This window comes from Zonotrichia albicollis, chromosome Z (genome assembly GCF_047830755.1).
Source record: "Zonotrichia albicollis isolate bZonAlb1 chromosome Z, bZonAlb1.hap1, whole genome shotgun sequence".
NCBI classification, from domain to species: domain Eukaryota; kingdom Metazoa; phylum Chordata; class Aves; order Passeriformes; family Passerellidae; genus Zonotrichia; species Zonotrichia albicollis.
Window position 1 is genome coordinate 38,611,814 of NC_133860.1, and position 27,226 is coordinate 38,639,039.

A 27,226-nucleotide genomic window follows, 5' to 3' on the forward strand; every position below is an offset into this window, starting at 1 on the left:
CCTACCTCCAGAGTCCAGGTCTTGAGCATCAGAGCTAACCTGGGGAAAATCTGCTCTCTGTATGAAGTGATGGCCCCCGTTGTGAGACTTTGGCACTGCTCACTTCTCTTTCATGTTTCAGTTGCTCGGTTACTGTCTCCTCTGCTGTGAAAGTCTGAGAAGTGTCTGCAGCATGAGCTTAATTACCCACAGATGAGAAAACTGTGAAATTATAGGAAAGGACAGCTGAACCTGTCACCCAACAGAGGTTGCTCTCAGTGAAGAATGTCCAGGGATCAATGCAAATTTCCTTTTTTTCCCTGACTTGAGAGGATATTTAAAATTGCTCTCAGAAGCAATGGGCGGATGAAAGGACTGGTGAAGCAGAGACTACTATTGAAGTAGATGTAACCTGTATGGCAAAAATACAACTTTTTAAGTGCAGCCATGTAGCTGATTGGCCGCCTTGTGTGTTGAGTGCTGCAAGGCTGAGTCCACCCCTTTGTGGCTGTATGCTGAAAAGAGGAGTCAGGTGACTTGATGGACTCTTTGCCATCGGACTACCATGGTTTTCTAGGAGGGACTGGGTAAAATTGAAGTTTTTGGGGAGAAAAAAGACCCTGCAAAACTTAGGTGCTGGGAGGAGAAGTCTTAAAGTCTTCAAATGAGACTGAGGATAAATGTTTTGGTTTCCTTGTCTGATGAGCAGGGAGAAAAGACCAGGAAATTAAAAGGTTGTCTAAGCTGGTAAAGAAAGCCTCACCAGGAACCAGTGCCTGGGAAACTGTAGCAGACAAATTAGAAGGTAGGGTTTTTTTCACTTTTCAGTGTCAGATTTAAGTAACCACAGGGATGGACAGTTTTCCTCATACTGCTGTCAAATCCAGATGGTCTGTGCTAATGGAAGATAGCTCAGTAGAGGAGATGGGTGATACTGAAATAAACAAGGCCAGGAGACTTCTTCTCCTTTATAATGCCTTTATTAAAAAGTGATCAGCTCAGGATTGGGCGGCTCGGCAGGGCTGCAGTCCCCGTCGCGTCTCCCAGGGCGACTCAGAGGAGGAGGATATGTGCAGCTCCGTCCACTAGGGGCAGAGCCGGGGGATCCAGTCCTCGTGGGAGCTTTAGGGCGTGAGGTCCCCGTCAGATGTTGCCCCTTCTCGCTTATCCGGCTTGGTCTCTCCGCCGGGGACGACTCTCATGGTCAGGGCGAGAGGGACTCCGCATCTCTGCAGGCTCAGCACTTGGCTCCTCACATCCGGACATCACTTTAGTCTCTCAACTCTTAGGTGGCTCGTTGTTTTTAGGGTTTTCTCGTTGCATTTTGGAGTCGGGGTCCCAAAAGCATGCTGGTCTTGGAGTCACTTTGCATAACCCCCCCCACCCTCTCAGGTGTCTTCCCTGTGCTGGGAAGAGAACACAGCCTTGGGGAAGGGCCATCACCCCACCCCAGCCAGGGCCTTTACTAATACAAAAGGGGTGATAAGCTACAATGACCCGTGATTACAATAACAAAGCACACAGAACCCTGGCAGAGACAGATCTGGCTGCCTTTTTGTAACTTTTTCTCACAAAAAAAATATTGACCGAATTTTTGTTCATAACAATACAATACCCTGTGAGGCTCAGATCAGACTAAACAATTGACTTGATTTTTCCAAAATCAGCAGGAGAAGAGCAGTTGAGCAGACTTGAATTTGGACATTTTGCAGTGGTGTTATTTTCTAATGCTGAGCTGAGTCACCAGTCAGAAACGTTTGTGCAGAGCGACAGAAGCAAATCGCCCTCAGCCCAGTGTGGCTTTCTTGCCTGGGTTTAGAGCTGCTTGGTGCTGCATGGCAGTTCTGCCCCGTCCGTGGTGGCTGAGGGCAGGAAAGCCTCACCAGAAAGCACGTCTCAGGCAGCGTCGGGGCTGGCGTGGCTTTTCTCTGAAATCTGTTTCAGTTTTGCAGAGTTTGCAGTGTGAGATGCGCTCCTCAAAATAGGTCATCAGTTGATTAACTGGTATGTTGGTTCACAAAGCTTCTTGGCTTAAGTCACATGGTGAGTCTGAATATTAAATAACAAGCAGTGGAAAGCCAGTTAAGTCAGACAAAAGACAAAATAAAGCCTCCTTTTTGGTGAGTTCAGTTACTTCAGAGAGACAAACAGCTGCATTATCATGTGACCCATTGAAGAAGCTTTTGGAAAATGCATATGCATAACAGCAGTGGGTTTTCAGTAGTAGTCTGAGACCAGCTCCTAACACTCAGGACACCTGGCATCAGACCTCTTGTTTTCATGAACCAGTGCACTAATGAAATATTTGCATCTAGATGCTCTTTCCTGAAACCAAAAGGTGGATGTGTGGTCACTTCAGGACCTTTTTCATGCAGGGCTGGCTGCTTTGCCTGTCCAGCCTGCTTGCATGCTGCCTGCAGCTGTGGGAGTAGATGTTTGGGTGTTTTTGATAGACACTGCTGTTAACAGCTCGATGACTGCATTATCTGCAAATCTTATGGCCCAGATAATGCTGGTAGTCAAGTAACCAAGCAATGCATGAAAAACTAAGCTGCTGTAGGCCCCCGTGAAAAGAAGCTTCAGCAGGGCACATTCCTGTGCTCCATGGATGGGCTGGAAGGCACACATTCTCCCCTGTCTCCCCTGTTGCTCTCACCAGGCTGTCAGTTAGGAAGGAAAAATGAAAAGCTGCTAAGTCTTCATTTCATTAAAGAATGCAGTTTTTTTTTTTCCATTGTGGTCTTATCCCCTTTGATTTTTACCATTTCTGCTGAAGTCTCCCAAAAGGAAATTCTTTGTTGTGATAAGCTGGATACTTGCCTATGGTTAGTTAATTTTAAAATACCATAGGCTATTTTGGGCAGTGATCCTGAAACTCTTCACCTTAATAACTACACAAAGTATTTTCTAAAGCCTTTGAAATATTTTTGGAAATGTATGTGGAAAATACATTCTTAAAATCTCACTGTCTCTATAAAAGCAGCAAGCAAGATAGGTTCTCTTCCTTTCAGTCTTGTATGTAAACAGTTACATGTGCTTAACATTACTCTTGTACCCCATTCTACTGATTTATCAGATCGCATCACAGCTTGCAAAAATCAAGACTTGAGTGTCTGGCAGATGTTAAGTGAGTGTTGGCAGAGTACTTATTGTAAGGAACCGACAGTGGGCTCGACAGTGGGCTCGCAAGGTGGTAAGCCTGCTTTTACCCTGTTTTATTGACCTGCCTAACTCTTGTTAACCATAGGTGCTCCCCAGGCTGTTGTAAGATGGGGCTGTTCAATGTGTCTGTGCCTGCCGGTACTTGGAAAGTGGTTTGCACGAACTAGGGCTCTTATGTGTCTGCTTACTTCTGCTCTTTACTGGATGAATGTCAAAATTACTGTTCCTTGCATTGGCAGGCACTACAGCACTCAAATTGAATGAGGTGGTAGGAAAGCACCCCTGGAAACATCTGCTCAGGGAGGGGAGAAGGTGTGTAGGACAGCTGCAAAGCATTCACCTCTGCTTTCCCCTCCTCCTGTGCACTGTGCCCTCACATTAAGTGGTAGAACAATTGCTGCTGTTGTGTAATAAATCAGCAGCTCAGAAGGGTTGATATGTGACTGTTCACAACTTGCCACTAGGTTGCTTGGTTTGGTCACCCGCAGCAGAAGACAGAACTGTCAGGGCTCGTGAGTGCTGGAGCAGGGGTAGGAGTGGGCAAGCGGCTGGCACATTAGTCTCAGTTGGAAGGGACCCACAAGGATCACTGAGTCCAGCTCTTACATGAATGGGCTATGTGGGGATCATACCCACAACTCTGGTGTCATTGGGACAAAGGCTGGGTCGAGCCTGGGGCTGTTAAGCCAGCCTGGCTACCAGAAGAAATGGCTGTAAAACTGTAGTTTGAATATATTTTAACAGAAATATTTCCCACACAACTTTCCACAGCTGCTGTTGTGAAACCAGTCAAGTCAGCCATCATCCAGGAGAGGTGAGATGGACCATACCTGCAGTAAAGGATGTGGCATCAGTGTGTCTGTGCAGCTTAGCTCCACGTTGACCAAAACTTAACAGAGAACTCTTTGTATATGTGGGCTTTGAAGTCTTGTCACTCAAAGATAATATCTTTGAAACCTCTTGGGTCAGTAGGTTGTGGTCAGCATCTTAGTGTTTGGGACAGAGACTGTTCTCATTTATTTTTGGATAACACCTATTTCATTGTGGCCTACTCTGGAATGTTAGAGGTACAGTTTAAAAAAGAAAAAAAATTCAAACCCTCACAAAAAAAACTCAGACCACCAAATTTGAGGCTGTGGCTGAATAGTCTAACCAACTTTCTATGGTTTCCATGGCTTTTCAGAGTGCTTGAAGAGGTGCATGTGGAACAAGATGGAAATAGTGGTATTTTTCACAAATATTTCCTATTTTTAGGGTACGTGCTCAGTATTAGAAACTATCATTAAGGTCTAAGTAATGTGGAAAAGTACATAAATGACTTACATATTCTGTTTAAGCATTTGTTGCTTTAAGTAGCAGCTGCAGTGACCCAGGAGTAGAATAGCAGACGTTGCTGGATGTAGATGCGGTTTTACTGGCAGAGCTCTCTAGCACCTGGTGTAGGAAGATGTTTTTCTTCTTACAAATGCCAAAGCTGCATACCTTTTTACTTTCACACTGTAGTTGTTATGCTAAGGCAAGCAGTTCAAGTTCCTTGTGGATACTTTGGATTGGGCTGATACCAAATCCTTTCATGTTAAAAGGACCTATTAAAAAAAAAACCTATTACTTTTTTCTTGTTGCTGTTAAAATTCTGAAGTGTGTAAATTACACATTTCTGGTATGCATTTGTTTTGAAATGTTACCGCATTTGTTTGCTGAGTCAGTAACTTGTTGTAGCTTCCTTATATCCTGGACCTGTGTTGATGCTCTAAAAGAAAATGTAATTTCACTACCTATAAAAACAGAATTGCCATTCAGCCACTAGAGCCTTCTATTTTGAAAGTATTACTTGCATGATGTGCTATTGCACATAGTATTTTTAATTTCCAGATGAGGTGCCAGCATGAACCCATTCTGTTTATTCCCCATATCTGGAGCTCTGTGTTTTGGGCAGGATTTCTGTTCTGCAGTAGCAGCAGTTTTAGCAGCTGCATGCTTTGAGGCCCTATCTCCTCTGGCATGAGATCCAGCGGTGAAGTGAGAGAAGAGCAGCATGGGGGCTGGGTTGGACTGTGCCCATTTTATGTCTTCTGCAGCTGAGAAAGGGAAGGGCCTGTCTGCCACCCCCTTCCTGGGGGCTGGAGGCAGGAAGTATGACCTTGAATGTTGCAGAGATAGTCACAGCAAGGAAGTGATAAACTGGAGTCTTTTCAAGAGACTTCTTCTGGATGATTTGAGGCTCTTTGAACAACCAATCTGGTTGTGATATTCTGTGGAGTTAGATATAGTTGTCTGACAACACACATGAAGCCCCCTCCCCTTCATCAGACAAGTCCTTGATGCTGGAAGAGGAAGTGTCCTGGGAGTAAAACAGTGCATGATGCTTGGGTGCCTGAAGACACATACAACCAATGAAGTTTGCCCGGACTACTCAAATGTGGTGCTTGTGAATTTTCAGTCTTTTGGCAAGCATCCACCTTGTACACCTGCTTGCAGAAAGCAGAAGGTTTCTGAATGTTCTCTGAATGTTCCCGTGGCCCCTCCAAAAGCGAGGAAACACCAGTAAGAAGCAGCCTTGGTGTGCTGGAGTGCTGTGCTCTGGCAGCTCACCATACCTAGCCTCAGGGAGTGCCTGGAAAATGGGAGTGTAGCAGGGTGAGGTTACTCTGGGTTGGCAGCAATGAGACCTGGGAGGGCGGCTCCCTGCTCCTGGCTGCCTGCTGATGTCCAGAAATCTCTCCTGTGGTCATGGTTGGTGGGTTAAGCACACACAGGAGCCATATGGAGCTGCTGCCAATTGCAAGGAAGGGCCTTGCCATGGACAGTGCTGCCTTATGTATATAAGTAAGGCTTACCTTTGTGTTTTATATATGGCTTTTCTAAAAGTAGAAGGCAGGGAAGGTGAATCCAGGTTCTTTGAAAGTCAGTGATACTCTTGACAGCAAGAAAATAATGAACCTCAATCTAGATCCCTTTCAGGATTTATTCCGTACCTTTATCCTTGTTGAATAAAATATTTACATGGGTTTTACTATGTTTTGTGGATTTTATCTTGGTGGACCCTCAATTGCTGGTACAAAACTAAAATACACAGGGAGATCTGTCTCTCGTCCGTAGCAAATCTGGGAAAGCTAGACACTGATGTGCTTCAGACTAGTGAGTTTTGATAATCAAGACAGACTGCTTCCACTTAAATGCTGCTCAGCTGGGAGAAGAGGACTTGAGAAATTCTGGAGTTTTACAGGAAGTCTCCCAGCTGTCTAACTTTTGCAATAGAAACCTTAAGATGGAGGGTTTGGGTGGACTTTTGACTTGTTTATTTTGCCTTACTTTTCAGCTGGCCTGCTGCTGCGGTACTGCTGCTTGTTCCTTGTGCTGCAAATGCTGCCCCAAGATTAAGCAGTCAACCAGCACGCGCTTCATGTACGCGCTTTACTTCATCCTGGTGACCATCATCTGCTGTGTCATGATGTCCACAACAGTAGCTAACGAAATGAAAACTCATGTAAGTAGCAGGCATGGGGTCACTGCTGCCCCTGGATGAAAACGGGACTCCTTCCACAGCTCTTTGTGTACAGGGGTGCTCCCTCAGAAGAGGCAGTCAATTTCCTCCACCCATCCACTTCAGAACACAGATGGGATGATTTTCCATGCCCAATCTCTTGATTTTTCCATGCTCACATCTTCCTGTCACCCACTAAGCGTGTTTCACAACAGGAAGAGCCAAGGCCTAGCATCCTTCCTCTCAAGTGCAGAAATCTGCTGCAGTGAACCCACCCCAGGTTTGCTGTGTAGGCACTGTCGCAGGAGGGAGAAGTATTGGGGAACTTGTTTTAGTAGAACAAATCAGTTCAGTCTAACCTTGATTTTTGTCTCTGGCAGCTTGTTTAGCAGCAGAAGCAGCAAGTTAGAAAATAATTCTTCAAGTGTTGCAATTTTAATTCTGCCTTCCTGGTGTGACAGTCTACTGCAAAGCGCAATGCTGCAGAGCCTCTACAAGGGGTTTTCTTCAGTGTGTGTTGAGTCATTGTGTTCACATGGCCTCTAACCACAGCAAATACTGTTCATCTCTAATTGTCTTTTTAATTAGAGAGCTTCAAAAGCATGAAAGGAGCTGTGGCTGAAGCTAGACTCTAAAACTCAAGTTTCTTTCAGAGTCTTAATAAAACTTTCCTAAGCTCAATGCTCACCAGCCTGCTTGTGCTCACACACTGGTCCTGTTGTACCACATATTTGGTTTGGCTTCATAAGCCACCCAAGTAGCACAAATCCTCTCTCTCACAAAGTACAATAATAAAACTCTGCTTTTAACTAGAGAGAACAAGGACTGCATTGCTTAATTCTTAAAAATTAAGATGCATCAAATGCATCATTGGGCCTGCTCTGGGGGTTGTGTATATGCTTGTCCAAGGAGGCTCAGAAGGCTTCCATCGGTGTGAGCATCTTGTTGTTTGGTGCCCCTTTCCCAAGGGAGTGAGGTTGCACAGCGAGGCCTCTTTCCTCACTGAACCAGTTGCTGAGCAAGCTGATGCCCTGGTTACGTTCTGCACTTGACTTTTGGTTGTCTCTGGAACAGCCAGAGCATCCCAGATGAAGGAGCTGGTGGCAGCACCCCCTTCCTGCAACACAGATGAACCTGTAGGTTTACAGCAGGCTGACTGGGGGCTTCTGTGCTCTGCTGCCTGTGACCCTTCTGTCTTCCGATTGTACCTTCTTAGTATGTTCTGTCCTAATTTTCTTTCATTTAATAGCACTTTGCATGAGTTACCCTAGTACCCCATTTTACCCCAGGCCACCAGAAGTTGATGACCACCCTGTAGGAGCACCCAGGACAGACGTGATGCTTGCCTGTAAGCTGTGACTTAAAAACTGCTGAACATGTGTGTGCTGAAATTGCTTGCCAGGAATTGCTTTGACTTACTAGATGCTTAGCTTGGCAATAAAGTGAATAACCCAAGGAACTTAAGTGTGTGGGAGACAAATTATGTGCTTATATCCAAATTTCATAAAGTTCTTTTCCATCAGTAGTGTGGTTTTAATGCAGCTTGTATCCCTAACAAAAAATACTCTTTATCCAACAGAGAAGTGATTCAAGAAGCCTTCAACAACATGCTTTTCAGTATTGCCAAATTTCTTTTCCAGTTCATAGTCCTGAAAGCTCAGTGTGGGAAGAAATGACACAAAGAGTAGCTGTTAGTTTGAAGTGGAAGGATAATCACTGTCTTAGTTTAGAGCATTTGATGTCTTTGAATGGGAAATGGACCATCTGAAAGTAGGTTTTCTTTATCTGCTTTCTAATTTAGTAATTATGTTCAGGGCTGTTAAGAGTTCAAAGACCCCTGATGCTAATTCAGCACAGTTTTGACAGAGCGCACCTTGAAAATACTTATTCAGACTAACCAGTCTCAGCTTCTCAGTGATGAGCTGTGTTTTGGAAGTGCTATGCACTTAGTGATTCCTTTGCTTTTGGCCGGGTCATGGAACATTCCCAGCTCCTGAAGCCAGACTGTAAGCAAATGCTTTGCATGATGCTTTTGGGACCTCACCCTCTCTTTTTTTCCTTTTTTTTTCTTTTTTTCTTTTTTTTTCCTTTTTTTTTTTTTTTTTGAGAGAAAACAGATTTTGATTAATTTTAATCAGATTTTTTTTTTAAATTGTATTTAGGGAAAGAATGTCAAATCTCAAATTGTAGTGCAGTCCTTTTTGGAGCTGTAATCTTGGCAAGGAACCATGTGTCTCCTTTACTAGTTCAAATACTCATGCTGATCTTACATGGAAGGAATCTCTCATTTGTCAGTGAGCGGTGTTTTTTTCTCTTTGGTTGTTTTGCTGTACGTTCCCAAGTATACAGTAGTAGACCTCTGGGGAAAGAAGCAAGAGGCAGTGGAGGAACAGGGAAGAAGTTGGTGGTTATTTGCAGAAAAATTTTGGATAGCAAAATGTAAAATAGATTTTGCAATAGCAGTTTTGCATATCAAGGCAAAAGACTGGGTATTCACCAATCAAGACATGTGAGCCCAGTGACAGGGACAGAAATACAGAAAAGACCAATATGGAATTACACTGCATATTGTGCTTCTATACCTTGATCCATATATTATTTCTTTTTTCCTGTTATGCTGTTTTTTAAAAAAACAGATACAGCTTTACTCACATGTGTTCTGTTGAAGCAAGAAATTGCGTTTTACAGGCTTGGAAAGGATAATTTAGAGAAGAAAAGGGAAAGAATTGTTTTGGTCTCTCAAAAAAAAGTTCAGATTTTTTAAAATTTAAGTTTTTAATGTTAAAGCTCTTTCAAAACTAATGGTTTCAGTCTAAAAATATCCATGTCCTACTTAATTAATGAAAAGAAAAATAAGAAATACATTTTCAGGAAAATGAACACCAGTAACCCTCAGTGTAGTTGTGTGAAAGCATTTCAGTACAATGTGGTCACATGTTCCAGCAAAACATACTTTCAGGTTTATTTCCCCTGCTAGGTTTATGTCTTGGCCCTTAGCTGCATCATTGCATGTTAAACACCAAATATGCTACCAAAAATAAGCGTTCTGAGTGCAGATGCCCTTTGCATATTTCTGATAAAAATTTAGCCATAGATTCATGATGATGTGTTCTGATCTGATTGTTTCTTGGTTTTTTAATTTAATTTCTCAGCTGCTCAGGACAGGTGATTTTACGTGGGGATTTTTGCCCTTGCTTTCCCACCTACATAGATTTTCACTCATGCATCCTTAACGAAGTTTGCCTGCCATATTCTCCCTCCTTGGAAGAGGACATCCCGGTGGAAGCAGGGTCCTTCGGGGCTGTTTCTGCGCACTTCTCCCTTGCTGTTCCCCTGGGATGTGCTTTGCCACACTCCTGCACTCACACATTCAGGTGTTGACAGACCCCACCCGGGGCTGGCCAGGCACCATGGTGGTTCTGTGTGCTTGGAGCTTGCGCTGAGAGGAGAGCAAGTTCAGGACATCGTGTTTCTGTAGACGCTGCTCAGATGTTGATCACCTCTGAGGGCTGCAGTGCGTGCTGGAAGATGGCCAGCTTTGCTTTGATAACATCATTGCTTGCACAGCAGATGAGGCCTTCGTGTTATTGGAGTGGATACTGAGTTTCTGCAACAAGAATGCTTTGTCCTCTGCTCCCAGGCCAAAGAGTTTAACTACTGCTGCTTTTAAAGGTACAGAAGTAGCTATTTCACTGTATCTTGGCAAATAACAAATATGTGACTTAATGGCTATCGAAAATACCCAGCATGGTAAAACACATAGGGTGGGCAGCCTTCTCAGCAACTGAACATGTTTCAGAGATCTAGATTGAAAAGAAACTTTAGTCTTTTTTGTCTATCAATGAAGTCACATAAGCCTTGATACATTGTTCCCAGCAATAGACTGTCCTTTCACAAAAACATACTGTTTTTATTGCACCAGTCCTGCTCCTGGCACTGTGCTTGTGTGTTGCACCTGTTAAGGTCTCCAAGAGTTTGGTTTTATTCTTGTTTTGTTCCTTCAGGACCATGGGTTTCCTAAAAGACCATTCAGTCTCATGGGACTGTTTCTGTGCCCATCACTTTTTACTGCTTAGTGTGGTGAATACTACATGGTGGCTAAACCCTTTGTTGCTTATGTAGGGCAAACTGAGCTATTGTTCTTGTGAATCCATCCATTTTCTCTCAGCCAGACCTGTAATGAAGTTAATACTTACAGGAGGAAAGAATGTATAGGTTCAAAAATCCCATCAAGATTTCTGTAGAAACCTATGCAATTAAAGAAGGTGCCTATTTATGGCTACCCATAGATCTGTTTCTGATTAGCTAGTCAGTTAATCAGGTTCTGTGATATTTTTGTTTTGTTGTATTTTGCTCTGAAAGTCTTATAAGTAAAGTGAACAGAACTTGTAAAAATCTGTCTCCTTGGTGAGTACTATCATGGATGTCAAACAAATAAGTAATTTTCCCAGAAATATTTTTAGTTCTATATTATGCTGTTTTCTAACCTTTCCTGGTTGATGGTTATTATAAGCAAAGAACAGGAAAGCATTAATTGATAGTCCAGTTGCTTTCCCTGGAATTGTTGTGACCCCTTGGCTTGCCCTGGCATCACTGTAGCTTTGAGAGCTCTCATAATTATTCCATTCAATCCATTTGCTCATTTTGAATGCTGGCATGTTTTCCCAGTCAGACATTTCATTGCTTTCCAAGACCTGGGAAAAGTGTTGCTGATGCTCCAGGCAATTTCTCAGGAGCTTTCCAAAAACTCTTGGATGCAGGTTAGCCACAGCTACTTTAATGTCCAACTTCTTTATGCAGAGGCTACTAATCTCTGAGTTACTGCTGAAGGAACAGCTTGGAGTGGCCCAGCTTGAGTCCCTGCTTGTAACACCACAGAGCTGTGCTGTTGGTGATGAAACAGCAGTGATGAAACAGCAGTTTTCATCTCCTCGGCTGGTTCTAGCCCACCAAAAATCAGCTCCAAATTGTAGTTAGGTTTGCTACCCTCAGCTCAGCCACACAAGTGCTGCAGTGAGCTCCTCTTTTTGAGAAACTGCTAGGAGGGTTGTTGAGCCCCTGACTGGTTTGGAGTCCTGGAACATGGATTGGAGTTGCATACCCTGCTGAGAGAGGTAGGCTTTCAGAGCCTGGTGCTGGAAGCTGGCAGTTTACTTGTTTATCACTTGTTTCCTGAACCTCAAGGACTTTCTACCCGGCTGGGAATGCTGTCTGATGGCTAGCATGCAGACCCTGTTATTCTTTCATTGTTACGACTTTGTGTACTGACCTGCTTGCTGAATGAAGGTGTTTCCTTTGCCATAGCTGTTGATTTGTGCATGCTGTGTCCTGCTGCACATTGGCTTCTCTATCCTCCAGTCACCTGCACAGATAGCAGCAGTCAACTCCAGAGGGTTTAATAATGCTGTTCAACTGGTCTTACCAGCCTTAGCTGAAGGCTGTAAGCACACAGAGAGGCCCTTTTTTTCTTTGAAATGGATAGTGGTTTTCTAATTAAATTCCTATGTTTCTGCGCAGCTGAATGGTTCTCTGGCTGTGAGGAGCCCATGTCTACACAGAGGTGCCTCACAGCAGTGGGTCCTGGCCACAAGACCTGTTTTTCAGAGCACCCAGCATCATATTCATGTGGTGCAACTGAAGCCAGAATGTGCCGCTGTTTGTTTTCCCCTTTGCGGGGAAAGGCCTCAAAAGCAAATATTTAATGAGTCAAGAGAGGCAGGAATATTCCATCTTTCTGTTAATTTAAAACAAAATCAGGTCATCTGGCACAGCTCCCTGTCAGAAGCAGTGATGGAGAGGAGGGTGGCTGCTGCCCCTGTGACACTTGGGTGTGTTTCAGTCTGCCTTTGCAGCCAGGGCAGCACAAGCCCCTGGTGTGTCTCACATAAGCTGAATTACTGAAGCAATCAGAGTCTCTCGCTGTACAGCGTGGGAAGAAGGGAGAAGGTCCCTAGGGTGAGGGAATAAGCAGTAATGGCATGAACCAGGAGAGCTGAAGGAAAGTGGACTTGTACCCCAAGGGATCTGTAAAGAATTGAGAAAAGGCTCTGGAAGAGTTCAGTCCCTTACGTTTCGGATTTTATTATATCCCCTGAACCCTGAAATCCAGGCTGAAGGGATGTCAAAAGTGAAAGGTATTAAATGCAGCCAGTGAAAAGTCAGTGGTGCCCAGACATAGACGTGCTTATGTGTGCTTTGTGTCCTTTCTAACAGTTTATATATAATGTGTTCTGCTTTTCAGATTCCCTTCTACAAGCAGATGTGCAAGGGTATTCAGGCGGGTGAGATGTGTGAGAAGTTGGTGGGATACTCTGCAGTGTACAAAGTCTGTTTTGGAATGGCCTGTTTCTTCTTTTTATTCTTCTTGTTCACCATCAAAATTAACAACAGCAAAAGTTGCCGAGCATACATTCATAATGGGTGAGTTTTTTATTTGATTGCCTAATTTTAACATCTAACATTTTAACATCTCCACTCTAATTTTAACATCTCTTCACAAATTTGTGCCGCAAACTTTCTACTTAGATGTAGTACTAGGCAGAAAAAACCCCCACAACTCAAAAATCTTGTTTGCTCTTATTTTTAGAAATAATGTGGTCAAGTGAAAACTAAGTGAAGTAGTAATCAGTCATCAAAGGATGGATTTTTTTCCTCGTTACTTTTTAAATAAAGATTTCTTGAGGTACTAAAGCTAAAAATCTCTAATTGCTATTACAACCAGATGTTTTTTTTTCTCTCATACAGATTCTGGCTTATCAAACTTATAGTTCTGGCAGCAATGTGCTCAGGAGCCTTCTTCATTCCTGATCAGGACACTTTCCTCAATGGTATGTCCTCGTATTTTTGTTATGCTGATTCATTCTCTACTATCTTGTGACTGGTTAGAAATCTGAGAAGTCTGATCAACATTAATATTGCCTTGTTTCTTCAAGTAAAGCCTTTACAGGCCAGATGCAAAACCAGTGTTTGGGGGGAACACTCTATGTACAAACTACATGGTCTTCATGTGAATGTGCAGGGAGCAGCATGTTTTTTTTCTGACCAAGAGCAGGCCAGAGTGGTAGGTAACGATACCACTGCAGCAATTCTTCAGGAATTCTTGCCAATTCTTTAAGAAATATGGAACTATAATGGTGCAGAAGGAGTTGTTCACTCAAGAGCACAGAGCTGCGTATTAGTTTGGCTTGTGCAGGGTAGCTCTGGCATAGTGCAGCAGTCAGGCTGCCCAGTGGAGAGATGCCAGTGCTCCAGGAGGCACAGTGACCTGCTGAGCACTGGAAACTTGCAGTGCCCCAAAAGAATTTGGGATGTTGTTAGTTTTCAGGTTGCGGGTGTACATGCAGTAAAGTAAAATTAGAGTTCTTGGGCCCTGGTACGTGTGCCCTGCTGAGGATGCCATATCAGAAGCATTTCCAGTTTTGGAAGGAATGCTGGCAGGGCACAGGCATGCTGGTGCTAGCCCAGTACTGAAGTGCCAGCTGGGAGGGGAGTTTATCACAGAAATCTTGTGGGCTAGGAGCAAAAATCCTGGTGATACCAAGATGAGTTTGTTCTCCTGCATTTGCAGTAAGTACATCTTGCAGGTCCTTGTAAGCCCTTAAGCTGCTGGGTCTGAACAGGTGATGGGGAATGGAATGGGATCAGTAGAGCAAAGGAGCAGTTGTGTATGCTGCCTGCTTCCACAAAGACTTGCTTGGTTACCTTGTTCTCAAGGCCCATCTGCTCTAGCCAGGATGTTTAAAAGGGCAGGAGGGAGGAGTAACATGAGGAAGAGAATCGAGTGGGCAGGCAGACTATGAGCACAGTACTCTGGGAAATGAAAGTAAAAACCACTACAAGTAAACCACTGACAAGTATAATTCAGCTTCTTGCTTTTGCTGTCTGTTTGTTTGGCCCTGGCTCAGTTTGAGGCTCTCTTCCATGTCCTCTCTGAAGCTGTGGCCTGGCTGTATGTGTTTGTCCTTAGGACTCATTCTGTTTGGATTAGATGTAGATGCAGTGCAATGCCTTGTGCTCATGAGCAGGTGAGACTGCCTGTCATCTTTGCAAGTGGCCCTTGTCATGGTGAAACATCTTCAGGAACTGATGTGTTTTCAGAAGAGGAGAAATAGAATTTTTCTGTGCTGATTCTCAACAGCAGTCTAATGTAGTCTGGAGATAGAGCATTACAAGCTTTCTTTCCCAAACTAGCTCATGACTTTTCACTCCAAAGCTGTATTCTGCGACTCCTGCTAAACTGACCTCTAGTCTGCCCCTGAATCTGAAATTTACAGATAGTTTGGATATGATATGTTTGTGGGATTTTCTCCCCTCCTTTCAAGAAACTTACACTGTCTATTGGTTGCTTGGTTTTGTTTAGGGTTTTTTTAGCGGGAGAGGGTCATTCTCCCAACTGCTTTTTTTTCTTGAAAAATGAAATCTCTTGCCATGTTTCCCAAGCAGTTTGTTAATCATGGAGGAGGAAGATTATGTGCAAGCAGTAGGTTTCTGTGGGTTGTAGTGCTAAATCCACCCTGGCTATGCTGATCTTAATTTTGATTGATCCATAAATGTCTGCAGTATACTGTGGCAGAGGGAGACCAGGAAAGTCTGTTTAATTATTCACTCCATTGGTGATCTGACCTTTCCTACTCTCCCTTTCCCAAATACACATGCCACTTTGTGCCCTGCCTGTTTTTATGTACTTTTTACAGAATAACTTCATCTGGTTTTTTGTTTTGTATGTTTGAAGAAGCTTGTCAAGTGCATACAATATGTTTAGCAAACCAGACAATGACATTTTTGCTTGCTTTAAATAATGAGCTTATGATAGAGTAAGAAAATAAAAATCTCTACATCAACTGCTAATGGAAATGAGCCCTGACTGTTCCATCCTTCCACTTAACTTACACAGGCTTTTTTTCAAAAGGAAAGCACAATGGAAGGATATGGCTGAGTATTGCTAATGCACTTCCTTGGTCTTTTCTTCATTGAAATCAGTTGCACACCTGGAGTAATTTGTAGGCTGTGTACTGCAGAGCAGCACAAGCTGTATATACAGCTAAAATTTAAAATAGGTATTCTGATGTTGCATGTAAGAAATCTGTTGTCTAAAACATCCAAGCAGCTGCCCAAATGCAGTATATATAGGTCAACAGTTAAGTACCCAAATAACCTGTCCTAAAACCAGTCAGTGAATACTAAGTGTTCCTTGGGAGTGGCTCGGAACAGCATTTGTGAATAGATAAACCCCACCTTTGTTTTTCTGTGGTAGTGGAATCTGGAGGAGAAGAAATTGCCCGTTTTAGTAATGACTGGGTTCCAGTACCTTCAATTTCAGGGTTTAGATTCCTGTGGAAAGCCTTCACACCACCTCCTTTCTGTCAGTCACAAATAAAGGTTTCAGTATTTTCTGTCTTAATGTAGTAACTCATAGGCTCCACAAAAATTTTCTAGGTTAGGGAAACCCAGTAGCTGTCCTGACATGATTATATTGAAAATGTAGCGGGTTGCAAGCTGAATTCATAAGGGAGCTAATCTTGAGTTAACTGAGCTGGCCTTTCATCTGAGATCTCCTGCTACATTTGTTGAGCTTGAGATAGTCAACCACATTAACAGCTTCACTGCATAGACAATAAATCCATTTTCTCTCAAGGGAAAGGCGTTTGACCTATTTTCTGCCTCTCTGCCTTGCAGCCTGGCGCTATGTAGGAGCAACAGGAGGGTTCCTTTTCATTGCCATTCAGCTCATCCTGCTGGTTGAGTTCGCACACAAGTGGAATAAAAATTGGTATGTGTTGGGAAAGAAGTTATTTCCTTAAAATTCTGGTGGACTCCTGACCAATAGTTTTCTCGTAACAAAGAATGTAGATGTGTCTTAGATGTAATTTTTGAAAGCAGACACTTGAATCAGAGCTGTTCATATTTGATTCATCTACCTTCTCCTTGCCCCACAGAAATGTTTCCTTATTGCTCACTTCTACTCTGCTGGTTTATTCTTACCTGAACTGCTTGGCTTCCGTTAAGTAGTAGTGTGTCTGGATGCAAAAATTTCTTACTTTAAAGTTATTATATATTTTATATGAAAATACATCTGCTAAGTGGAGTGGTGCAAGAGAATAAAACTGGAGTTGCAAAAATGTAATAGTGAAACCACGTGCAAAGTTGTGAACTGATAAATCCTGCTTTGTCTATGTCAGCTTAATGCACATCAATTTTCTTTCTCAAATGAAGACTGCTAATTTGTGTTCAACTTCTTTCTTGTCATATAAATAGGCAAGATTCCATTATCAACCTGGATATACAATATTTGGGCACTGACTTCATTTTTGGTTCAAGTATATTTTCTATTACTGTCCTAGCCCTTCGCCTCACATCAAATTAAAATATTTAAGTTTTCTTGTCACATGTATTCTCCTGCCTCCACCTCCACCCTTTCTGTCTCCCTTCTCTACAAACTCTTGCAGCTCTTTCTTGTTCTAATTAAAATACCTGCTAAGAAAGAGTTTTAGCAATCCTTCGGCTTTGATAAATTCCTGTTTCAGGGAGGAAGAGGTGAGAACTCCTTATACCACAGATATTTTTAGTGCTAATTACTGTAGCTGGTTTTTTGTGGATGAAAGAATTCCTGCACCAGCATTTAACTTTAGCTCTCTTTACATTAGATAGTTTTTTAAAATAAATCCTGTTTCCACAAAACCACAGGAAAAAAACCCCACTGAAAAGACCTTCCATCTACAAAACAGCCCATTCTTTCAAAACAGCTGTTTTAGTTGCTCCTTTTAAACCCTGGTGGGCTTTGCAAGAGATGTTTAGAAGGTGAAGAAAGGAAAACAAGATGAACCATTCTTTAGCTGAGGGAGTCCATCGGTTAGACTCAAACGGAGAGGAGGCTTTTTGAGTGAAAGAGTAGTAAAACTTTCAAGGTAGTACAAGGAGCAGAAGAGAGGCTATGCCATGAGCAATAAACCTCTGGTTTCATTGTGTGGAGAGCACCACTCGCTAGCCCAGCCTGGGGTACTTGGAGCTGGTGCTGAGGAAATGCCTGAAGTATTGAGCTGAGATATGCTGATGGGCTGATCCCAGAGAACTCCTGGGAGTTCTGGGAGTCAGCACTGGGCTATAATTATTATAATTACTGGGCTGAAATTATAATCAGAAGGAGCTGATTGTGATGGTACAGAAGATAAACACAGATGCTAAGGAATGTTTCCCTCTATTTCATGGGTAGAAACCTTGTAAGAATCCGGTGTAGTGACGCAGGCGTGCTTTGGGAAAGGAAACACTGTCTTTTGTCTTTGAGGATATGAACTCTTCAGCTGTTAGAGTTTTATGTTCTGGGCAAGGGAAGACAAAGATAGGATGCTTGTCTCTCTCTCCTCAGGACTGCAGGGGCAAACCACAAGCAGGTGTGGAACGGCCTGCTTGCCCTGGTGACTCTCACGCTGTACTCCATTGCCGTGGCAGCCCTGGTGCTCATGGCTCTGTTCTACACGCGCCCGGAGGGCTGCCTGCACAACAAGGTGCTGATCGGGGTGAACGGCGGCCTGTGCCTCCTGGTGTCCCTGGTGGCCATTTCGCCCTGCGTCCAGAACCGTGAGTCCCCGGGCCTGCTCTCCTCCTGGCCTTTGGTGCTGCCCCGGTCGTGTGCCATCAGCCATGTCTGGGCACAAAGTCTACTGGTAGTTCAGAGCTGGTGCTGCTCCTGACTCTTTATCTACCTTGTGCTACGTTGCTCCTTGTCAGCTTGACTGCTGAAACTGCAGAGGTGTGGGTTCACACATTCTGGGTGTGCCATCAGGCACATAGTGTAGAGAACACCCACCTGCTGATGGCTGCCACTGTGTTGTGAAACTTACCTAGGTCTGGCTGTGGTAGCTCTCAAACTCACTACTCTTTTACTATTTACCTTTGACTTCTTGGGATTTATTGTTTGTAAAGTTTGGGGCTGGTGGAGTTAACAGCAGTATTTTATACTTTGTGTGCTGTTAGTGTTTTGCACACATTGGGCTGAAAATAGTAGTGTGGCTCCAACAGAGATTTTACAGGCAAATAAAATTATTGTGGCAGCATTTGAAAAGCAGCTCTGTTTTGCAAAAGCACAGAGGTGGTTCTTTACTTACACAGGAATCACTAATGCTTTCCTAAAACAGCCCATAGAACTAAGGGATAGACTTCTTTCTCTTTATTGGACAGTGGAACTGTATCTTAACTGCCTCAAACACTTACTAACTGCTTAAAGTGAAAAAAAAGTACTGGTGTGCTGTTCTTTAAAATATATAAATTTATTTTTTAGTTTGCAAAAGTGACTACAAAAGTAATTAATTTTCCTCGTTCTTGTAAAGGCCAGCCCCACTCTGGCTTGCTGCAGTCAGGAGTCATCAGCTGCTATGTCATGTACCTCACTTTTTCAGCACTATCCAGCAAACCACCAGAAACAAGTAAGTTATCTAATGCTTCATGTATGTGAAAAATGCCAATCGTTTGTTTTTAAAATTTTAAAAGTTTACTAGTAATAAAATTGTTATAAAAATAGTAATAAAATTAGAGTAATAAAAATTTGGACAATTAGGATTAGGACAATATGAGACAATAAGAACAAAGAGTTATGAATGGTCTGGGTATCTTTCTCTGGGCAGAATAAGCCCAAAAAAGGACACAAATTAACAGAGGATTAACCCTTGAAAACAATAACCTGTTGCGTATTCATACACCTCATACATGATTCATAAATTCCATTCGAACACAGGATTCTGTCTGGTCAGTGTCAACTTCTTCCTCTTAATCCTGACTCTTCAGGGCTGAATGAGGTGGGAAGAGGTTAGTTTCTTTCTGATAAGAGAGCAATAAATTATTTTTCTCTGAAAGATTTAGGTGTCCTGTGGCTGCTATCTGGAGTACCTCATTCCTCTCTTTCAAAAAAGTATCTTACATAGCAAAGTTTCTATTTTAACATTATATTATAGCCTAAGAAAATTAATACAGCATACCTTTTAACATAACACATATAATATTTGTTTTAATGATTGCAAAATGCCAATCATAAAATATGCATTTTTCACAATGTAAATGCTTTTAAACATGTTGTGTATTAAAAGCAAGAATTTAGCAAACCTGGACTAACAGACTCAGGGATATAGAAGTGCTGGGTTTGGTCTTCACAGGAAAAATTGCAAACGGTACCAATAAATCTGTGCAGCCAAGAGACTCTGCAATTGGCACTCTCCCTGGGTGTTAAATGCTTTGGTCTAGGGGCACTTCACTTACCTTGGATGAGTTGAATCTGTTGCACCATTTCCTGTGAACAAATTTCCCAAAGTCTTGTAGTCGATTCCTCCTGTGACAAGTACACGTTGTCTTAATACTGAGTATGACAAAACACATGATGTCTTAGGTCACATGATAGGAGAGGGTTGGAACAAATGGCTCTTGGATTCCTCTAAAGGACCTGGATGATCAGCTCCATCCAAAAGTTTACAAGGTCCAGTTAGCATGTGCTGGCCAACAAAGTGGATACTAATATGACACTTTTTCCTCCTAGAATTAGTCTGCTGGGTAGGCCTGGACTCGTAATGAAGCAAAAAACACCACTTGTATTTCGTTTTGAGAGGAAGTATTCAAAGAAAGGACTTGGAGTTGTGTCTCAGAGTTATGCTGCAGCTGAGATGATGCTGTTGTTCAGCAGAGCTCTTGAACTCCACTTGCCTTTCAGCCACTAGTATTGCAGTTCAGGAGTATGGAACTCACTAGAGTTTTAAGTTCTTGACACAGCAAAACCAGAGCAAGACTTTACAGCTCAGTTCAAACTTTCCTTTACCCAAATAAATGTCAGATTCCTATGTTTGCACTGGAAGCATTTTTTTCGCTTAGAGAAGATTTTTATGGTTTGAGTTAGTACACTCGTTCGTTATTATTGCTCAACTTTTAAGTGTTCAATAGCTGAAACAACAGCAGCTAGAGGAAAATAAGTCCTATGGCAGGAAGGAAAAGTTTATACAGAGATCTCTCAAGAAGAAAGGAGAGAGGTGGGGGAAAAAGTCTGTCATACTTGTGTAGGTACAGATGTACACACGGGATTATTCTAGAGTTAGGAAGTAAACCAGACAGTATTTAGGTGTAAGATTTACTTATGGAACTTTAGCCATGTTTTGAATTAATATAAAGTTGAATTTAGAAGGCATCTGAGTTACTCAAAAGCCTGTCCACAATGTAAAAAGAAGAAGGTCAAGAAAGTAATAGGTGGAATTAAATCATCTGCCTTTGTGCTTCATGCTTGTCACAGACAAGCATGTGTTGCTTCATGCTTGTCAACAAAGTCTTCAGCAGTTAAGTGAATATTCTAATTCTTCTTGTATATATTGCAAGTGTGGCTATTGCATTTGTTAGAGTATGCATCAAGCACACTCTCAGACCTCCTTGTCTTTCCATGCCTGAGAATTTTCACAGTTGTCATCTGCTCTCAGAGATGCTCCTTCTTTGCCTGTCTGTGTGGTAAGGACTCCACATTTGGTTGTCAACTTTCACAGTAGCATGTGCTAGAGAATGTGTGAGGGGCTGGTGCTTACTGTGGGGTCCCAGCCCTGTTGCTCATGTTTGCCATGAACTTACCTAACATTGATTTGACTGAGAACAGGGCAACTACCAACTACCTTTTTTTACTGTGTATGGATTTCATAGTTGTCCTCAAGGCACCCTTGCTGTCAAAGAGATTTTTGGTCTGAGGTCTGTACTATCTTGGTCTTAACATAGTTTTGTAGTCTTGGGTGAAGTGTTGGCAGGCTTCCAACTTCCTCTTTCTTAGGTCACAAAACAGTTGTTTTTTCCTTTGTTTGTTGTTGTGGTCAGACAGGAAATTTTAGTACCCTATTAAGTTGCGTTTTTGGTTTTGTCTGAAACACAGAGTCTGCTAGATTAGATTTACCCATTTTTTCTCTGTGATCTTTCTAAGAACTAGACAGAAATAGCTGAAATTTATCTATCCACTGTCAGATAATAAAAATTCAGTTAAAGCCTTCAGTCTGAAGACTACTTTAAAACGGAATGAAATGAGCTCTGCAAATTGGTTTTTTTGTGTTTGTTTGTTTGTGAAGTCCTGGATGAAAACAACAGGAATATCACAATCTGTGTACCTGAATTCAGTCAAGGCCTGCACAGAGATGAAAACCTGGTTACTGGCTTGGGTACTACGATTCTGTTTGGCTGCATTTTATATTCTTGGTAAGTCTGGGAGTTTGTGCAGTTACCTTTCTGTAAAAGCAATGTTGGGGTCCAAAGAGTGGAGGCTTATAGCAGGCCTCATGCAAAGTCACAGAGAAGTGTGGAATAAAGCTGAGCTGGAAGGTTTGTATTTTCCTCAGCTTCAGAATTTTAGATGTTTTAGCTAAAAATGTTCATCAAGGTAATACAACTTTTGAAACAAATATATTTCATTAAAATCAAATAGGGCAATTTATGTAGAGGCAGAGGGAAAGAAATTCCACCTCTCCGTGATCCCAAGTAATCTCATTGTTGAACTCTAAAGCTCTATACAGTTACATTTACCTGAAAAATCTATCTGAAATTTTTTTAGCCTCCTGACAAAAGCTGTGACTGTCCTTGAAGGTCTTTAAAACAAATAAACTGTTGGGAGGGTTTAGGGTGTCCTTTGAAAAAATGATGGCCACAGTATTGCCATCAGGATTTGCCATTGATCTGCTCTAAAAAAACCCCTGTGCTGCTCACCCTTGATGCTCATCTTATATTATTGCAGCTCACTTCAATAAATTAAGTTATGCCCCGGGACAGGGAGTTGCCAGTGATTGAAAGCGGGTGTGTCATTTATTTTGGCTGTGCAGCTTGCCAGGAGACAGCACTGCCTGTCTGCTGGAGATTTTTGAGCAGGTTCTGCTACTGAATCAGTCCATTTCAAAATTCACATTCAGAAACCCCTTCATATTTTTATGAATTGAAAACAAGAGACTTATTCTTCTCTATATCAAATACACGTGTTCCATTTTTTTCTGATACAAAATAGATAAATATGGATATCATGGATCTAGTTCACGTTAGAAGGGCACTTACATTGCATCAGGGAGGTGTTTTAGCACATAGACAATATTAATGTAGCCTCCCACTGAACTGTACCATGTAGCTGGGGAGGTAAGAATACCTTCAGGGGGCGTGCTTTGAAGCATTGCTTGCCAAAGCTCAGTGTGTACACCAAGGCCTTCCTGTGGGTAATGGGAAGTTTGCATTTCACATCCTAAAAGAGCAGGACAGGGCAAGAAGTGTTTTCTGTCAGAAGAAATTAGAAAAGATTCCCCCACAGATAACTGCAGTCATGCAAGAAAGTAATTTCTAGGAACTGGTACACTGACAACAGTTGCTGGTAATTTACTTTTGAAAACTGACTGCCAGAGACCTGTGAGCTTGCTGGCAAAGCCTTTACAGAAATGCTGAACCAAAGCGATGGCTGTGAACTGAGTATAAATGCACTGGTTGTGCACAGCAGGGGAGATCTCTTCTGGCTTGCAAATTGGAGCACTTAGATTTTGCTGCTGTCAGATGGTGAATTCATCACCTTTCTGGAGTGACCTACTTTTAAGCTCATGATTCAGTCTGAGCTGGCCAGTGGCCATCTGCCAGGCTGGTTTCTACCTAGTGCAGGACAAACTTCTCACATACTTAGTGCTTGATCATAGCATCCAGGCAAATGCTTGGCTGAGACATGGGAGTAGACTATTTATGTTTGCTGTGATGTTGAAGAGTTCCCCTGTTGGGGCTGTAGTTATGCCCAGGGCTTTGACACTGTCTTCTTTCCCTCCTAGTTTGACCTCAACAACGCGTGCAAGCTCAGAGGCACTGAGAGGAATATATGCAACAGCTGAAACTGAAGTGAGTTCTTGCTTCTTCACACAGGCTTTTTGTGTAGACTTTTCCCCATGCTTTTATTGCTGTTGTTTTTGTGGCCAGTCATCTGAAAAGAGAAGCTATTCTTGGTAGCATGTATGCTGTGTGCCTCTGGGTATGGACTCATCAGAACATTTATCCACATTGGCCTTTCTGTAGGTCTTGTTGGTCCTGTGGAGGTCCCTTTATGCTCTGAAACTGTTTTCTATTTTCTGAAGTTTATTCAGCATCCTGCAGACATCCTGAAAATCTTGTGTTCAACATGAGCTCATGTCCTGTCATTTAAGGGAGAAGTGTGCTGCAAAGCTACCAAAAGAAAAAGTGGAGGAGTTCTTGAACATTTTCAGTCCTGGTTGCCTTTGTTCTCATAGCAACTAAGATCCCAAGTTCTTATCTCTTATTTTTATTTCCATACATAGGTAGTTCCTTTCTTTTTGCCTATAATTTAATCTCTGATTGTATTTCTTGTCCCTGTTTCAGCTCTACAAGTTTCTTTGTTCCACCTACCTGTTACTTTGACTTCCTTGTCGTAGGTACACTCAGAAAACTCTGGGAAATCAGTGGGGTTTTGCTAAGTAAGTTTCCCCTTGCTTAGGCTTGCTAGTGATGCTCTTGAAATATATGTGTTAGTTTGGAAGATAAGTCTCCACCCCTAGCTCTCTGCCTTGTTGTTACTTGCGTCTGCAATTTTAGCTTCTGTTTCACAAGTCTTTAATCAAAGTCTGAGAGTTCAAAATCGCCGAGGTATCTGCTGAGGCCTTTGGTGTTTGCAGTAGCTGGGCGTGGGGAATCAGGAGGCATTCCGGTGTGGGAGTGCCAGGGTGCTGGGGTGCTGCCCTGTGGCAGGATGCTGTGGCTGGACAGGGCTCCAGTGCCAGCCCAGCCCTCGCTGCCTGCTGGGCACGGAGCACAGACCTGGCCTGGCCTGCCTTAGCCGGGTCCTGGCGAGGCCTGTGCCTTCCCACGCCGTGCTGAGGGACAGGACAGGGAGCACTGCAGAGAAAACAGCCACCGTTTGTGCCCCAGCACCTCCTCTGCCAGCTGTAGGAGGCTCTGCCGGAGCTGTGGCTCTGTGCCCTGTTGGGTAGCAGTGGGAAGGCTGGGACCTATGGCACGGCATGGATTTGGGATGTGGCCCCTCACTGGGAAGGTCCATCTCGTCAGCCAGAGTACTTGCCCACTGGATTAGTTCTCAATTTTTGGGTTTTAAATAGTGTAGAAGAGCAACTAAATGTAAATATAAGGAAAGGACTGCTTAAGAGCGACCAGCTGCGCTCTGATTGCCTCCAGCCCAGGGAGGGTTTGTCAACTCTGCTGGAGGCAGCTGTGTTAGGGGTTAGGGTGGGTGGGCCAGCGTTGCTAATTCCAGTCTGTACCAGGACTACATTACAACTGGTTAAAATGTTGAAGGGAATCCCTGTGCTTGCTTCAGAATGTGAGTACAGCCCCAGCATAAGGCAGGCTGGCACTGCAGGTGAGACCTGGGACAACCAGAGGTGAAAGAGGTAGAGAATCAGGAGTTTACATAGTCTCAGACAGTCTTTTGAGAAAGAATAAACTTTTTGGCTTTTCTTGAGTTCATGAACCCACTGAGTACAGGTAATCAGGGATATATGGGGCGAACCTCCCAGTGAGCCTCCCACTTGATGTTTCTGCTGGACATTTTACTTTAAAGACCTATTGTCTGGGAAAGCATGCAACCAGTCCCTGCAACAGGGGATAAACTAAAACATAAAGTTTAGAAGTGCAAAGCATAAATATTTATTCACTGTGGTCTTATACAAGGGTCTTCTACCCTTCAGGCATTCAGGTGCAGCATGATTTTACTAATCACTGGCACCCACACCATCGTTACTAATCCTGATAAAACTTTGCAGAGCAGCTATATTTCTGCAGCAGTCTTGCTGCTCGTCTGTTGATCCAGACATCCTTTAAGTCAGTCTTGAGACAGCTACTTATCTATGATGCTGCTATGGTTTCAAAGGTGTTTTAGAGGCCATGGGATGCTGGCCTTACCTTGGCTGTCCAGGGCTGTGTTTTGTCCTTCATGGACAGCTCTAAGTTTCCAAGAAGCAATGTCCTTATTTACAGGGCTGGGCGGTCCTTTAGTTTGTTTTACTTAAGTGTGAACAATAACAAAGTCTTCAGTAAAATTCCAGTTCCTCATTGCATTGTACAGTATGCTGTGAACTAATATGAGTAAACAAGGTTAACACACTTTCATGGTATAAAGACTGATTGATGTAATAGGAAAGTGAATTTTCCTAATAGGGTTCATTGTCTTAATCAGACCACAAGCAAAAGAAATCCCAGAGAAGGATACTGTGAGTACAAATAATACTTGTGATGCACTGCAGGAAGTGCTGGCTTTTACCATAGGCTGGTGCAGGAAATACTCTTATATTTGTTTATTGCATGGTCAGCGCCTTTTCTCCTTTTACATTATCATTCAACACAGAAAGTGTAAATTTCAGCTTTTCTTTCTCCATCAGGTTAAAAAAAAATGGAGATCTTAATTTAAATAAAATAGTAAAACCAGGTTTCTGCTTTTATTAATTCTTCTTGTGCTCATTCTGGCTCTATTTCAGCAAAATCTTGCTAAGAGAAGTAGGTGCATTTCACACTGGTACAGTTGTAATTTCCAATTCATGTATAATGAACTTTAAAAGTTCATTATACTTTCATCTTCATACAGAAATGAAATGTCCTAAAAAGCACTTGTATACACATCTAAATAGATAAGTCCTCTAAATATGAATGTGCTTTATTGTAGCTTTTCCACCATTTTGTCATAATTATTTGAATCTGTGTTGGACCTACAGTTATGTAAAATGGGTAGAGCAATTTTTAAAGACTGGCTCGTTTCTTCAGATTTACTGAGCAGGTTTTTCCAAAGCTTGGAAACTGCTGTTCTGAGCTACTAAGCAAATCCTAATTTAAATTTTGTCCTGGTAGAAAATGCAAACCAGACTTTTCTAAATTAGTGTCTGTAGTTTAGACATAACAGACCTTCCTTCCCCAGCTGTTCTGCTTTGCTGTAGCACAGGTTCTTACCCCCTTCCTGTTGTCTGTTCCACAGGTAGCTCGTTGCTGCTTTTGCTGTGTTCCTGACGGAGACGGTAATTATGTTTTCTCTGCACAATTTGCCATATTCGTGGCTTTTGGACCAAAGCCACAGAGAGAGTAAGGACACAGCTGTGGATAGAGAGCTGCTCGTACCCTCATTCAATAGAGTACTGAATGCAAACTGAAGCAGATGAAGTGCTCCAAGTTAGACTACAGAGAGAAGCAAAAGATGTCGCAACGCCATTTCAAAAATACTAGGAATACTAGGCTAGTTAATAATTCTTTAAAGTACATTTCATTCCTGCAACATACAAAGAGTAATCTCTGCTTTTGGCATGGCTGTGAGTGTAACTGGCTGCTGGATTTATGGCTCAGCAGATCTGCAGGGACTGCAGTTGAGGAGTGAGATAGGAAGGGAGTGTCCTATTTGCAGACCTGCTACAATCAGGTTTATCAGCTTGGACTTGCCAGAAAAATATTGCACAGGTAGAGCAGTTTAAGGGCTCTCAATGGTCAAAATCTACTCAGTAAACCAGGAAGCTGTTACAAGGCAGAATTTCAGTTTTAGTCCAGTTTTTCACTCAGGGTTCAGGCCCATGCCCTGTGGATGAGAAAAAGTTCAAGTGTTACTCTGTGTCAGTCACACTTTCCCAAATCACACTGTTGATG

General features: G+C 42.7%; 1 protein-coding gene and 1 long non-coding RNA gene across 2 annotated transcripts in view; one reads left to right on the forward strand and one right to left on the reverse strand.

The window, feature by feature from the left end:
* SERINC5 (serine incorporator 5) overlaps positions 1-27,226 on the forward strand; it is a 40,543-nt gene that overhangs the window by 6,242 nt on the left and 7,075 nt on the right. Inside the window, exons 2-10 of the mRNA XM_074533546.1 lie at positions 6,461-6,628; positions 12,867-13,045; positions 13,370-13,452; positions 16,301-16,394; positions 17,988-18,199; positions 18,949-19,044; positions 21,694-21,820; positions 23,410-23,476; positions 26,571-26,610. Of these exons, the coding sequence (XP_074389647.1) occupies positions 6,461-6,628; positions 12,867-13,045; positions 13,370-13,452; positions 16,301-16,394; positions 17,988-18,199; positions 18,949-19,044; positions 21,694-21,820; positions 23,410-23,476; positions 26,571-26,610 (1,066 nt within the window). The remainder of the gene's footprint in view (positions 1-6,460; positions 6,629-12,866; positions 13,046-13,369; positions 13,453-16,300; positions 16,395-17,987; positions 18,200-18,948; positions 19,045-21,693; positions 21,821-23,409; positions 23,477-26,570; positions 26,611-27,226) is intronic.
* On the reverse strand, positions 949-26,793 carry LOC141727236 (uncharacterized). The gene is made up of 4 exons (XR_012578293.1): positions 26,546-26,793; positions 19,871-19,940; positions 4,465-4,727; positions 949-2,028 (listed from the first exon to the last, which is right to left on the reverse strand). It is a non-coding gene; the product is annotated as an uncharacterized LOC141727236 (long non-coding RNA).